General features: G+C 46.0%; 1 protein-coding gene across 1 annotated transcript; it reads left to right on the top strand.

The window, feature by feature from the left end:
- Positions 1-69: 69 nt before the first annotated feature.
- Positions 70-16,223, top strand: PHALS_02762 (vacuolar protein sorting-associated; the record flags this gene model as incomplete). The annotated part of the gene is made up of 4 exons (XM_024717205.1): positions 70-14,211; positions 14,301-15,094; positions 15,159-15,245; positions 15,317-16,223. The coding sequence occupies 4 exons, from the start codon at positions 70-72 to the stop codon at positions 16,221-16,223; spliced, it is 15,930 nt and encodes a 5,309-aa protein (XP_024582727.1).
- Positions 16,224-16,236: the final 13 nt, after the last annotated feature.

The following is a 16,236-nucleotide window of genomic DNA, read 5'->3' as shown; positions in this document are numbered from 1 at the left end:
GCTTATGCAGTGGGTACGACTCTAGAGGCGATTATCATCAAATCAGCAGACGAAGGCTGGAATTATACAATGGTAGGAAGAGGCCAACAAGCACAAGACAGCATGCCGTTTATTAGAAAGAAGATTGACATAAATAAGCTCGGTATTTATTGGTCGCTGCCACTGGTGCCAGTTCCAAATGCTGTGCTTGATGATGTTGAGACTTTTGCGGCAGTAATGAGGAGCAACTTTACCGTTGAAGAGGTTGGTCAAGACGCGACGCCGCCTTTGTCACCGCCAGTGTTGAGTAATGGTGATTCCAAAACGTTTCTATCTCACTTTAAACCAAGCGATTACATCATCCATCCGCTTACGGTATCCATGAAGCTGACGGTAAATGACGGAGATGCTAAACTACCTATCACGCATCAAGAATTGAGTAAGCGCGTTCTATCGAGACTGGGAACGCCCTGGATGGTGGATACAATTGATGCGATTGGGGATGAAGCTTGGAGCGAGTTTTTAGCAACAATGCCCAAGATGGCTCGAGAGCGCAAATATACTTTAGGCTTCGTGTTCTCCGAAGCATGGTCCGTGGCAAGAGACCTGATGGAGGAGGAAGATGAGACACCATCAGTAGCGCAGTTCAAGGAAGCCTTGTCAAGCTGTATGCAGTGGTCACTTAATGAAGTCGACCGTGTGGAGCGCTGCATTGTCAAATACCGTGAAGCAGTTGTTCATGTAATGGAGGAGAAAAGCACGTATATTGATGCTCAAGCCTGTATCGATCAGATAAGTTCGACGCTAAATCGCCAGCAGTACTTAAGTGCGATATCCTTTATATCATTCGTGACAATAAAGCGTCGACAGGCACGATACCTTGTGCTGCGTCCAAAAGGAGTTTGTGTCATAAGCAGTCCTAGGGCGTGGTGGCAATATGCAATCAAAGCTGTGCTACTTGATGTTCGTGAGCGTTTGGCTCATGTTGACTGGGAAGCGCTAGAAAAATCACAGCTCCAGAAGCATCGATACAAGGAATTATATCTTATGCTGAAACATGGCAGTACTTTTGCAGCTACCCTCCTTCCCCCAAAATCGCGCTTATTACCGAAAGAGTTGGCACAAAGTGAATTAGACGAGCTGGAATGTGTCTTGGACATAAAAGACTTGATTAAGCTCCGCCGTGCTGTACGCAAAGATATTACCGACAAGGAAAAAGAAAAAGAAATCTTGAGGAAAATACAAAGTCAACGCGATGATGTAGAAGGCGCGTCAGTTTGTCAAGATGTAGAAACTCCGGCAAGCTCGCGTATTTGGTCATACGCCACGTGGCTTACAGGTGCAGGAAGGGCAGCGCATGACAATACTTTCGGCCATGATTTCGGGTCACGCAAAGTCGATGATATATGTGTTGAGGACATAAAATGGAGTGATCAGGACACTAAGGATTTATATGAAGCTATTAATTATCACCCAGAGGAAGACAATCGCGAATGTATAATATCTGAGGTTGGGGATGCTGCTACAAAGAAGTGCTTGCTGCATGAGCAGCAGCACATATTATATCGATTTCAGCTTACTCTTGCGAAAGGAAGATTCGAATTAAGCCTCAAAAATTTACCTGCCAATATCAGCGGCGTTAGTTTATTAAAAAGCTCCAGTGAAGCAATCCCTGCCCCGATTACTTGTTCATCCCATCTGATTGCATCACTAGACGATGTCGATATTCAAATACTAGTGCGGCCGTCGTGTGTGGAGGTAGGTCTTCAGCTTCAAGATGCTCTATTTTGCCAAAAGTCAGGCTCTTCTTCACTTCATGACAACATATCGGACAAATGCCGGCTTGCCGACTCTTCAGGAACCGATTTTTTTCTCCAGCGAATGGAAATGGGTGAAGTACTGGAATACCATCCGGTTGGAGTTCGAAATCAAATGAGTAGCGTGCGACTTCGTCATTGCGAACGGAAATTACCATTGATGCATCTGAACGTTGAATCCGAGCGGAAACTAAAAGATGAGAAGCAGTCGACAAAGAAACGAGAAAGCGGATCTGATAATATTACGGCTGCTGCACACTTAATCCGGGTGTCATTTGTCACACAACCAATCAAGTGCAACGTCAATTTGATGTTTCTTCTCGATGTGGTAGCTGTATTTTCCCGCCCTACCAATGTAGATCTATCGAGTTTGGAGCATAGCGCATGGAAACGAGCGCAAACTCTGCAACGCTATAGTACTGCTCAGTTGCGTGGTGCATTGGCAAGAAGGACAATGGTAAACATGCGCTTAGACGTGATTTCGCCATTGATAAACGTGATACAATCGCCCCCGATAGAATCAGGAATACCCACTGGTAAAGAGGTGAGCTTGCTGGTATTTCTTGGTCATTTGAAGGCGCAAACGAAGCACCCAAGCGAATTATTTGATAATTCTGATGTCTCGAGTGATTCCGACAAAAAGGAAATAGCTGCACGTCGAATGTTTGCTACTTCTTCGATCAAGAGTCTATATGATGTCTTAGAGATCGGCTTAACAGGTATTGAAGTGCAAGTTATCGACGGAGGAAGCAGGGAGATCACGAGAAATATATTTCGGAAGCGAACACATTCAAGTACGAAAGCTGCTCGGCATTATCTTCTTGAAAAGACTTCGTTAACATTTAGCTTTCTCATGAGTGTCACGCCTGATGACCCGAGTATCCCCTTAGTGAAGTTTTTTGGTGGAGTCAACAGCGTCAATTTGAACTTGTCGGCTTCAAGTTTTCGCTCCTTAGTCCAGTTACTTCAGTCATTTGGAGATAATTTTTCAGCTCATGCACAACAGCGTCTTGACAAGGATGCTGCCATTCACGCTGATGTATCGAGCCGGTCTCAGACGTCAACTGTAGCTCAAACAGTACAAGGAAGCAAGCCGAGACTCGTTCGAACGGCATCTTCTAACAGTAAGCATGGTGTTGTTTACCTTTCGAGCAGTGGCTCAGGTGGAAGGTATGTTGACAATAGCCTCCACCATAACCTTGCCGAAAAATATCAATCTGAGCGACAGAAGACCTTTAAAGGAAAGAATATCGACGACCAGGATTTATTGAAGCTGTGGAAACGCATTATTTGCCAGCTCCAATTCGGAGTAAGTGAGATTAATTTAACACTTCGACTTCGAGATATGGCAGACTATTCAGGCAAGATCGTTCGCTTGCGTGTAGTAGACATAAGCACGCAACTTAATGTGAGGAGTTATGACAGAAGGCTAGAATTCAAGCTAGGGACTTTTTTTGTGGAAGATATTTTGCTATCAAGATGTTCATTGTCGTCGAAAGTTAAGGAGAATAAACGATTTCTTGTGAGATCCGGCAACCAGGACGTGCTTGCTCATTTGAAAGAAAGTTCGAAGCCGAGGGGTATTCCCCTGCCCTCATCAGAGCAGTTGATTCAGGTGACAATCACGAGTATCACCTCCGACGCGGTATTGCCAAAGGAATATAAGAATTGGAAGCAAGTTCGTCACCCAGCACTCTCTGTGTCTTCTGACGAGCACTCTGTATGGCAAGACCCACTTATTACCTCGCTTTCGGCAGATGCACGATTGCAGCTGTTGACCATCGACGTTTACCAGGATACGCTGGCAGAAGTATTTTTGTTTTTCTTCAAGCATAACAAAGACGAGACCGAAAGCACTGCGCAGCAACATTCACCTCCTTCCCCTCCACCGTCGTTGAGAAGTACTAGTGAAGGAAGTGCAGCGAGCAAGAATGGATTGACGCGCGGTACGGAAGAGCAATCTGTCTTGTCTTCGGTTGACATGAAAGCAGCTGAAGACATTAACTCAAGTAGGTTTGGCGAATGGATAGCGTCCTCGCTCCTAGACAACCTTCCCGGCGTAAGCCCTGAGTCAGAAAAGTATGTTCATGACCCAGCAGCAGTTGTCGCCACTGAAAATGTCGACAAAGAGCTACCTGCATCAATGCAGCTACGACTTCATGTGGAAGGCTTGTCACTTTTTCTTCACCTGAGTGACAAAGAGAGACCCAAAGGAATGCCGTCAGCATTTGCAGCTTTGACAGCACAGCAATTCTGTTGCTGTGTGCAGCGATTCCCGCGCTACCTTAGCATGTTTGCTTACTTGACGTCACTAAAGATCTGCGATTTGTCTTTGTCGGACCAGTATTTTAGCGAGATTGTATCACATGGAAAAGCGTCTTCTGAACCAAAGGAAAGCAGAATGCGAGTTAATCGGAATGACAGACACCAATATGATGGCGACATCGCAGTGGGCCACGCTCCAACGTTGAGCGAGATCTTAACGATGCTTGATGATGTTCCTGCGGTATTCTCATGCGCTGCACAATTATACGGTGCAGATGCAATCCAGGAACCATGGCATCCAGGTTATAGTAGCCGATACTCAGTGCGCCTAAAATCACCTCGAATCCGGTTTCTTTACAGCTTCGTCAACGATATGCGCAATTACTTACTGAATGGTGAATTACTGGAGACAATATTGCTAACCTTGTCTCGTAAACAAGATGATATGCTCTGGGAGGGTGACTTTCAGCTGGGAGAGAGTCAAAAAAGTTCTACACATGTTCACGGGAACAATGAAAAAGAGAAAGATGAAGCAGACAAAAATTTGTCAGGCAAAACCTTGGGATCTGACGTCGTGTCGATGTTTCCACTCGTTGATATACGTTTAGAAGATACAGTGATGGAGATGCCACCCCATCGAATGTCGTCTGAGTCGCTAGTGTTACGCTTAGAAAACTTTCGGATATCCAATGAAAATGTCATCGATACTTTTCTGGGAATGGAAAATCGTGTAGTGGCCAAAGTGTTGCTGAATTCCTCTTTAAAGCAAGTGCAATTAAACATGAAGGCTCTTCGAGTCGTCTCTGTAATTTTTGTGGATCGAAACGACGTGTCCACGCAACCGAACAAGGAAGGCTTTGTCACGCAAAGCTTACTGGGGCTGACCAATTACTCCTTGTCGGTAGATTTTCGCTCGAATTTCGATTTGAAGCTGAATCTCACCTTCCTTCCTGTACGTTTGGTCTGCAACCAAGAGCAGTATGCTTTTGTGCTACGGGTGCCTTTACAGAATTATCGTGAGCGCAGTCGATATCATTTCTCGCAACCAACGAAAAAAGTTGCTCGACTATCGTCTCGTCAATTCTCTTTGGCTCAACGATTTGATCGAGCTTCCACTTTAAGAAAAGTCCCCGAAGGTAGTGATGCATCAAGCAAAGGGACAAGCGTTTCTGAAGCACCAGATATATCCAAAATGCGGCAAATACTACTTGATCTATACGTTCCAGAAATCACAGTCGAGCTATTGGAGGGTCAACATGGATACCACCCGTCGAACAGTGGGGATCTCGATATGGTCAAATTGAGCAAAACGAATGGCGGCTCAATTTGCATCCTGGCCCTTTCAATGTTATCAGGGCCTGCAAGTTACAGCTTATCCAATAATCGATTTACAGCAAACGTTGACATAGAGGGCGTTCATATCCGGGACTCACGTGTCAACTCGAAGATGTCTGTCGCATACCGCGATGTTGTAGTGTTTGAGCGGTACAAAGAAGGACTGCCAAAGGCGATTAAATTTCGATTTGAGTCCGATAGTTACGATGTGGACGTGTCAACAATCGGCTTTGAAACAGCCTTTACTCGTCGAGAAAGTGGATTTCGAACCCCTAGGGCACAATTTAGAAGCGTATCGTCCAGAGCCAGATTTGGCCTGTTTGGATCCGAATTGTCACTCTGGCGAGCAGATTCAGGTGTTTCCGCGTACTCACCATCATCGTCAACCATGACAAGTTATCGGGCAAATTCAATTGTATCTGGTGAAGAAGAAATGTCAACTTCTGTGTCAGGAACGGAAGGAAGGATGGAGTTTGCAATTGATGTGGCAGGTTTCAAGGTGATACCGTCGAATATTTTCTATGATATAATCCAGTTCTTGACGACACCATCGGAAATACGTCCAGAAGCTAAAGTCTTGGAACGTAGTCGGGAAACTCCTGATGAAGTTGCTGCTACCGACAGCCCAACGCCAATGTTACCACACTATCGCCGAATCCGTATTGACCTGAATTTGGGTCCATCTGCATTGTTACTGGTGGAAAATCCTCACAAAAACAAGTCGCGGGCGCTCATGTTATCATGGGAGTCAGCAATCATTTTGAATTATTTAAGACAAACAAACGAAGACAAATGCCTCCATATCGAGGACAACGAAGCGCCGGCACATAGCCGAAATCAGCTGAGTTTTTGTATTTGTCTTGACAATGTCCATGCAACCTCACGATTATCGGAAGAGAGTGTCTGGGCGTCAGAGCAATCAGCGACAGCTGCATCTGCCGATTGTTTAAAGCCCATTAATATGGAGACTGTCATTCAAATGGATCTGCACGCCCATTTTCTTCGCTTTCGGACAACGTTTGATCGCGTTATGGAACTTCGTTTCGGATATTTGGATTTTTGTACTATGCTTGCTGCTGTCGAACATATTCTTTGTCAACCATTTATTGCCATGCAACCATCTTCATCAGATCGAAAAAAACGATCGGCTTCTGGCTCATCCACTTCTTCTTTTTCGGGTGGGGGAGCTGAAGGCGAGGCATCAACTGATAAAAAGCGATCTCAGTTCACGCTTTCAAGTCTAGTGCACAATAACACTGAGCGGCAACGTACAGCTGCTCTTTATGGATCGTCCTTGATTTATTTGGTCTCTGCTAGCTTTCGAGGACGTCTTGAGACGCGGCCTGTGGTTGGGTTTTATTCATCGACTTGGCGCAAACGATACCTCGTGTTGCCGTATACAGCTCAGCAGCGACAGTTGGTTCAAAGTGTAGCTTTTCGAATTTTGCCCGCGCCTGGGAGTCGACGGCAAATTGGCGACGAGATCTATTATGGTGATCGAATTATTCTGGACGCTGTGATAGACATCAGCGACAATGACATGACCACAAAAGAAACACTTAAAGAAGCTGCAGTGGGCTCTCCAACCGCCTGTGCTACAACGCAATCGACTTTAATACAGAAGTACGATCAATTAGGCGCTATCGGCTATTTAGGTCCTGAAGGCTCAGCTGGGGCCTTTGAAACGACAATTTGGAAGCATGGAAGCACCATGTTCAATTCAGACAAGAGCGTTGTCTATGACCGGGAGTTGATTGTGTTCGAGGAGCTGACGATATATCGCTCATTTAGTAAAGGAACAAAATTTGGCGCGACAGATGCAACCGACCAGCAAATGGACTTTAACTCTGCGAGGTCAGGACCCCGCACTGAGGGTGCACATACGGTAGACACAACAGGAGCACGAGGAGGCGGATATCTCATGTTTAACGGTGTAGGTGATGCGCCGATACCATTCGCCTTGTCGATTGTGTCAAGTAAAGGTAGATCTCGGTACGTGCAGCGCGATGAAAAGAGAAGCGGTGTTATTGAGGACACCGATACTGCTGGGACTGGTGGTAATGTCGATGAGAAACACAACAAAACGCAAAATAAAAGGAAGAGTAAGCGCAAAAAGCTTTACGCGTATTCTACTTTTTTTGAAAACCTCAAGATAGTAGAGCTTACGCTGCCAGGTGTGAACGCGACAGTCATTAATGACTTTCACAATATGCTTCTGCCACTGCTTCACTTTCGCATGGCAAGATTACACGCAGACATTCGAGGAAGATTGGATAATAAATTCACAGCATTGACTTGTCTACGTTTCGGAATTCAAGCCTATAACTCACAACTGGCTGTATGGGAGCCTGTACTTGAAGACTTTGAGGTAAATATGGCTTATCATGGAATGGGTGGTGTGCTGTGCGACTACTGCATGTCCGAAAGGCAATCAGTTTCTCCTACGGGTGCTGCCTTGCGGTGCGACGGGATGCCTCTGTGCCTTTTTCGCTCGTCTCAGACTGAAGTATTTACCAATGCGGCTGCACATTCATGGGAATCCAAAAATTTTATATATCGGGAGCTGTTGGAGCAGCCTGATGTCCAGGATGGAGCTAAACAGGCAAACACATTTATGATTGTGGTTAAAGATGACTTTAATATCAACATTTCGCGCAACGTCATCAATGTGCTAGTTCATTTCTTTGCATTAGTGACGAAAGCTACACCAGCAGACGAAGCCTTGTCATCGCGCCTTGGTCCATTCATCTATGTGGACAATCAATCCGGTATTCCATTCGTCGTTGCGACACATCCGTCGTCTTCAAGTGATGCAGCACACACAACTTGTACAACGTTCAAGTCGTCCAGACGACCTTCGGGCTCCATCGAGATTCCTACAGAGGTGCCAAATGCTGACACTAATAGCAACAGCCTGAAGAATGGAAGTGCCATGTTCAATAGCAATGCCTGGAGCCGCCGTCGCCTTTCAACGATGCTCAATAACCTTTCTTCTTCCGATACCAAGTGGATCCGTGTTGAAAGTGGCGAGCGCGTAGCAACAGATGTCGTTGCACACGAAGCACCAGCGGGGTGCGTGACGTCCCCGCTCCGCCGGTTGTTGTGGCTTAAACCACAGTCCGACTCACAGAAGATGACATCATCTAAAGCGATTCCAGTACCGATTGGGTATTCAAATCGGAGCTATCTTCATCTTGAAAGCAGCGAAAAGCAGCGTGACTCATGGCACGGGGAGAGTATTATATGCGAGACCGTTGCGGAACAAGGCACTCTTGTCTTGCGGCTTCGCGGAAAGATTCAGCTGACAAATTACTTCAATATTCCTATTCAAGTGATCTACAATGACCAGCGTGTGGAGACGATAGAGCCCGACGGCAAGGGAGCGCACTATATTCCTATTCAGTATCTTGAATTAGGGACTATCGCTTTTCAGCCTTTGCTATTGAACGGAAAGGTTCAACGTTCGGACCCGCTTTCGATTGCGTATCTCTTGCGATCAAATGATAGCAAAGCTCAAGGTCGCTCTAATCGCCGACAAAACCTTGGCTCACTTGAATTACGCAAGGCTCTGACTTTCTACTGGGATGTCCATCCAAACGCAGAGAGTGTGATTGATTCTGATTTAAGATTCGGAGTTTCGTTGCCACCATATCAAATAATTCTGACTGCGACGCGAAAGTCCGAACGTCACGAAACGATTATTAGCTTGCGACCGGCAATTATTTTGGAGAATCTTGTGCCCTATGAGTTATCGTATCGTACAGTTTGCATGAAATCGGAAGCTGAAGTTGAGTGGGTGTCAAAAAATGCAGCATGCTTTTCTGGCGTGAGTGGAAAAGTGTCGTCAGGGCGCTCAGCGTATGTACCGGAGCTGGATATTAAGGAACGCGAATTGGATGGCGGCAAAGTGAGGCAAATTCCGGCAGTCGTGGGGCTTAGTCTCGCATTGCCGCAAATCCAGCTCTGTCGATTCTCTCGCTGGTCGAAAGACTCGTTTATATATGGCTGTGAGTCGTTCTGTGAGCGGATCGAGCTCAATATGCGCGATAACCGCGCGCATGAGGAATCTGCTCCTGTAAACAAGCTTACCATTTGTGTTGAGGTGACACAATTAGAAAAGCTACGTTCTCGTGCACTTAATGCGCTCTGTCCAGTTTTTTGTAGAGTCTTTACTGAGTACTGGTTGATCGATCGAACGTCTCTATCACTCGCATTTTATACTGCCGACGACTACCTTATTCCCTCAAACCACCCAGGCCGTCTTGCTGACGAGCAGGAATGCGTGCAATCGTCTTCAGTTTCGCTGTCAGTGTTTTCTTGTGAGAGCAAACAAGTTGTTTCAAAAATGAAAATTGGTATCAAAGGAAGTAAAGGAGAACGAGAAGTGCAGTCTGAGCCGTTTGATATAAGTGCTGTGGGAGTACGTGGACAGATCGTTGTGCCAACAACGCGGTCGCGCGATGCTCGGTCTCTCCTTCATACGTTTGCAGATTTTGGAGCACCGTCGGATGGGCTTGAGGCGACCTTTAAACAGTACGAATTTGGTGTAATGATTGAGCAAGGACCCGAAAAATTTTCGCGGTCGCGTGTTGTCACGTTGGTTCCTCGCTACTATCTCATCAACACGTCAAATAATTTTCAAATTTGCATACGACAAGAGTGCTCGACCGATCCGAGCGCCGTGATCATGCTTCGCCCACAAGAGAAAACAATTTTCCATTGGAGCGATTCTCGCTTACCCTCGCGAATTCAAATTTGCTTTGTTCTTCCGGACAAGCGCCATGGTGAACGTGATACTGTCTCCTTCGCAAATTCATCGCAGTGGAGTGCACCTTTCGAGCTCTCGTCCGTCGGAAATTTTGTTTTACGAGTCAAATCAAAGATTCGGCCGGCTCCACCATGTCTTCCTGAATGCTTTGAGGGAAGTGGGGCAAAGCGAGCACATATTGAAGATGACGAAGGAGTTAATCTTTTATATGATGCAGACGAATACAGTGAAGCAGAAAGTATGCTCGCTGAGGGGATCCAACTAAACGTTGCAGTAGAACTCCACGACCCATCATTTCTGGTGTATTTGGAGGAGGGCAGACAGATTTCCGAGCCCTTTTCTCGGTTTGTGTACGAAGAAAGCGATAAAGAACATACGTTAAGAGTCAAGCACACGGAGGATGAGGTATTTGTACCATTTAAAATTAAAAATGAGTGCAGCAATTTGGCGCTGTTGGTGTGGCAAAAAACGCTTGTGAAAGACAAAAAAGGGAACGCGACGATAAGTTTTGAAGGTGGAGACATTGTGCTTCCTTTTCATACGATCAACTACGTGCCATTTCGATTCTCTGCATTTCCTACTGTTTTTGTTCAGGTTCAAAAAATGGCAGGGTTGAGCATTAAAGTCTGGCGAAAAGAGCACGCGACACAAAAACAAAATCACACACATTCATCAATTACCGCTGTTGATCGGCGCGACAAGGATGGACCAATCAGCGCACTTTCACGAGCAGTAAGTCTGGATCAAGTTCAGGCTGTCGCAAGCTTCGAAGTACAATTGAAAAAGCTTCAGCGTCTTCCGACGATCGATGTGTCTGAAGGCGTGGTTAAGAAGCGACTATGGGCTGAAGTTTTGCTGGACGAAACGACGAAAACTCTGCTTGTTACGGATATGCTACCTGGTTATTCTGGTGAACACAAACGACGGCGGCGGGCTACTCTACTTCGCAGCTGGAAGCGCTATAATACGTGTATCATGAATATTTCACATGTTCTCGCCGCACATCACGACCCGTTATCTATTAGATCAGATAACGATTGTGGACAAAATGCACCACTTTCAACAAAAAGGGTGCATTTTGCGGCAGACTTTACAAGAGTGACCGAAAAAGACAACGCAAACGAATCTGGGGCTTTAGATACGACGCAAGAAGGCACGGAGGCTGTTGGAATTTCGCCGTTAATCAACGTGGAGAGAGAAGTTGATGCACTTGCTCTCTGTGTTCGACTTGTGGACGCAACATATCTAGAAGAGGTATTTCTTCAAGCCGGACGCAGCGATTTAACGTCATGCCAGCCGTTTCTTACATTCTCACTAAAAACAGAAGGGGAAGAAGCCCGAACGAAGCTAATTCCTCAGTCTACAACGTTATTTCCTCGGTGGTTACCTGCCTGTAACTCGCGGACAACGTTGAGCGCTTTAATTCTGGCTGATGAAGCTAAGGGGCTTGATGAGAATATGAGTCGTGAGCTTGGTTCTGGTGTACAACTAACTGTGGAGATACGAGAGGCAGACAAGATTCTTTTTGGCTCGTCTATCATTGCAACTGCACGTATTCCATTGCAAGAGTATTGTGCTGCAGCGATGATCGCCACCAAAAGAGATGCGAATTACGATCAACCAGTAGTTGAGTTTTTTGCTCCAGTTCGTGTGACTCGAACGAGGGGTAGAGGAGACCGGTCCTCTGAAGTGACAAACAATAGTCGTATTCGTTTTCTTATGTGCTGTCGCCGGACGCTCACTACTAGATCAGCTGCTGCAGAGTGTAGTGGAGAAGGTAGCGACACCTCTGCCGATGTTAGGGCACTGAAGGAAATGCTTTCGGCGTATCAGTTAAAGAAAGAATTGGACATGCTTGTGAGCTCCAAATCGCAGCTTAAACTTTTGCTGGAGCGAGAAGCTGTAGATACTTCGACTAGTGGTACGAACCTTCCAGCTGCGTTGCAGTCAATACCAGATAGTCTCTCACCAAAAGAGAAACGCGATTTGGGTCTTCCACAATACGTCGACCAAACCGACGAAGATGGCCGAGATGCTCGTAACCAAAACACGAACTCTGTTCGAGGTTCAACTAAGTCAGCGACAAGTGAGGAATCCATCGGCTATGACATGTATGAAGAGATGAGGGATGAAAAGCAACTAACAGCAGTATTGATCGGTGTATCAAATCTTCAAATTCCCATGGAAATCATTCGGCGCAATTATGAGCGCACGCACGGGACAATGAACTGTCTTGAACCCAAGCTCTATTGTACAATAACATACCAAGAATCAACGCGTTCAGCTCTGTCAGCGACTGCTAAGCCTTCAACTACCTCCGAAACAACAAATCATAATACTCTTGATGTTGATGGGTTGTCGTCTTCCTTTAGCGGGATAACAGTGAGCGACTCGATAGGAAGTCATGCTCACTTGCAAAAGGTTCGCACTTTTGAGTTCTCAAGAGGCCAAACATTAGGTTTAGATTTGGTGTACCAAAATGGACGTGTGCTTGTTCAAGGTGTCGTGTGCGATGGACCATGTGGTGTTTTGGTTTATGAAGGCAAGCTTCGTATCGGTGACACGGTTGTAGCAGCAAACAACAAATCTATTGTAAACCTTCACCGCGACGCATCTTTTGCTGTGATCGAGAAAGCGATGCATTGGGGAGAGGGTGTCGGAACGTTGTCTTCAGATCAAATATCCAGTGGCAAATTTAGTCTTTCTTTTCTGTTCCAACCCACAACACCGGAGCTTATGACATTTAGAGAGACATCGGTACCACCTTGTGCGCAACCAGTGGACGACGGTGGTGGCACTCGAATGTTTGATGTTGAATGGAATCGTCGCGTGGAATTTGTCGAAACGGCAAACACAAAACCTTCAGCTCATGATCAGGTGCTTGTGCGTGTGTACTTACGTAACGAGACGTCAGACCACGGCTTATCAGCGTCACAAGAATCAAGCATTGTGCCGTTTTTGTACTTTTTTGGAGATGACGCTATGATGGATCATTTGGATCACAGTAAACAAGACTCGCGCTTTGACGTGTTACTAGCAGAGTGTTGGGTACCGCTGCCTCCATCCACTATCTCTAGCACCGTGAATGTGATGTCGATGGATGGGAACTCGATGGCTGAACCACCTGCTCTTACATTTAATGAGCGCATCTGCGCACTATACTCGCCACAACAACGCACACTCCAGCGGTCGGCACTGAATATGATTGGACAGCTACGGCTAGCGTTGAAATGGGATTATGTTAATCCACTTCGTACTGTCTGTCAAATAAGGGATTTAAGTCTTCATTTTCAGCTTGAAGTGGCGCGTATTTGCATATCGTGTGTGGATGATGGTGCTTGGAGTTCTGTGACAACTGTTACAGGACCTCAACGACCACAGGAGGTCCTGTGTATCTCATTGTCCGATCAAAATGCTTCTGCAGGCGTTCAGTTAAGTTACGATCAGATTTCTGATGGAAAACAAGTTCTCAATGCACGCATCGGACACTTTCAGATCGACAATCAACTTTTGGACACAAACTATCCGGTGTTGTTGCGTCCTATGCGTCTGGCAGATGCACAAATGCAAGAAGAAGGTTGTAGTATGGCACGTGAGAAAACCGAAAAAATTGACAGCGGCAATGTGAATAACCAGATGCTCCTACCGACTGTGCAATTCATGGCAGTCTTTAGTCGGCAGCCTAATGTAATCCAATTTGATTATATTTTTGGTCAGCTTCAAGAGTTGGAGATCAAGCTTGAAGATGCAGCACTTGTGGCATTAGCTCATGTGTTTTCGGGAGTGGAGTGGTCTTATACGGCGTCTAAGTCTCGTGCTAGCAAGAAACAGAAGCAAGTTGGAGATGAATTTGGCTCCAATTTAGCCCTTAAACTATTGGAGATCGAATGGTCGAATCCTACAATGCTGACAGATGGGCACCTGGGTAGTGCAAGAAGTGGAGGCGGAGTAAACTCGAAGGTGCTTCTGCGTTGGCTCTTGCTTTGCCCGGTAAAGGTTAATATAACATTTACCAGCACCGCAGACCGTTCGTCATTACTGTCACTGGTAAGTGATCTGAATGTTGTGTATCTATCTTTGAATGAAACTCGTGCATTCTAACAATCAACCACTTGTGCTGTTTCGCTTGTGAAAAGTTGTCACCAGATATGTCGTCCGTTTTGAGCACTCTCATTAGTGCCGCAGCAGCACTGGTCTCAAATCTAGATCAAGCCCCGATACGAGTTCCCGAGTTTTACGTGGAAAACTTGCTGGAGACTACACACACACTGGCATTCTATGCCATGCAGCACTATTTGCACCATGGCTTGCGCAGCTGGTACAGCATCATGGGCTCAGTTGATTTTTTAGGCAATCCTATTGGTTTGGTGAGCACTCTAGGCACTGGCGTGAAAGATTTCTTCTATACACCAGCTCAAATGTTGCTGGAAAATGAGAATGGTCTGCGGATTGATAATTTACGAACCGGCATGACAAAAGGCTCAAAGAGTTTGTTGCGAAACACTGCTGTCGGTATCTTTCACACGACAGGTAAAATCACGGAAACGCTGGGGAAGGGTATCGCTCTGTTGGCGATGGATGAACAGTATAATGTTCAGCGACAGCGTGCGTCAACTCGACAAGCTAAACGAATTAATGATCTTGGCGATGCAATTGCAGAAGGCAGTAAAGGTCTTGTGGGGGGCGTTTGGGATGGAATTAAGGGTGTCGTGGCTGCACCAGTTCGTGGTGCTGAGCAGGATGGCGCGGGTGGATTTGTCGTGGGCATCGGAAAAGGTGTTGCGGGATTAATTGTCAAGCCCACAGCAGGTTTCTTGGACTTGCTTACGAGTCTTTCGCGAGGAGCAAAAACTAGTGCAGAGTCTTTAGACGGAACAGACCGCAACACGTTTGATACTGTCACACGTTTTCGTTTGCCGCGGCGTATCTGGTACGTACAGTAAATGTATTTGAACTCATCATGTGAAGTGAATACTAACTTGCATATGTTGTAGCTCGGATGGTGTGTTAGTATCTTTTTCGGAACGAGAAGCCCGAGGCTACGCAGTTTTGCTGCTGACGTCACTAGATGCCACTGATGAGTATGATACTTGAAATCACTGACCTTTTTGATAGTCAGTATCCTGATATTTGTGATTTATGTGTGGCACAGTTACGTGTATCATTTAGACTACGGTATTGAACCACATCGCGGTCTCTTATTGCTCACAGACAAACGCCTCATCTGTTTAAGCGGCAAAAATGGTCAAAAGCTTTGGGAAGTTGCTCTCGACTCTACTTTAGAGATTGTTGTCGAAAATTCGACGCTCAAAATTGGTCAAACCACATCACCGTCTCGGACTTACAATATCGAATGCGACAGTGAGGTTGCGGCAACCAATTTCCGAATAGCTGTGGAATCGGCTCGTGTGGATGTTTCAGCCACACGATATCTGTTATTGAATCTTGAAAAGAGCCAAGAGGAGTCTCGGATTTCGGGTAATGGACGTTTTAAAAGTGGAATTTCTGGTATCTTAAAAGGCGTAGAAGATCGCACAGATATTCATGTGCTGATGGAAAGCGTTCAGGATACCACCGTGTCTGGACTTTCAAATGATGATTTGCAATCTCAACCCCTTCGCTCCGTGCGTGTTGAACTTTGTCATTTGCAGAACAAAGATGCTCATGCCAATGTCCCGGACCGAACTATTGACAAATTGCTTTCGTTCAGCGTCTTCCAGATTCAAGTATACGGAGGGCCTTACCAATGGACAGTGTTTCGACGATTTAGTGAATTCCGCGCATTGTGTGCAAAATTGGGGGCCGCAGGGTACATATTGGATGGACTCCCGCCTCTTCCACCGCGAACTTTTCTTCCAAGCACGCGCGAGCCAGTAGCTAAGTATCGGCAAGAAGCTCTCAATATGTTCTTACAGGCGGCAATCATGCATTCCGCTATCAGTCGTAGTGCAGTCATGCTCGAGTTTCTTACCCGAGATGCCCGTGAGGTACGAGTGAGTCTTCCACCGCTGTCTCCTACTAATGAAAGGTCATCCCCACGCGCTGGAGATTCGCCTTGAGGATGGTGTCCAG

This window comes from Plasmopara halstedii (assembly GCF_900000015.1).
Source record: "Plasmopara halstedii genome assembly, contig: Scaffold_2061, whole genome shotgun sequence".
NCBI lineage: Eukaryota > Oomycota > Peronosporomycetes > Peronosporales > Peronosporaceae > Plasmopara > Plasmopara halstedii.
Note: the sequence above shows the minus strand (reverse complement) of the source record. Positions and strands in the feature narration are given on the sequence as shown.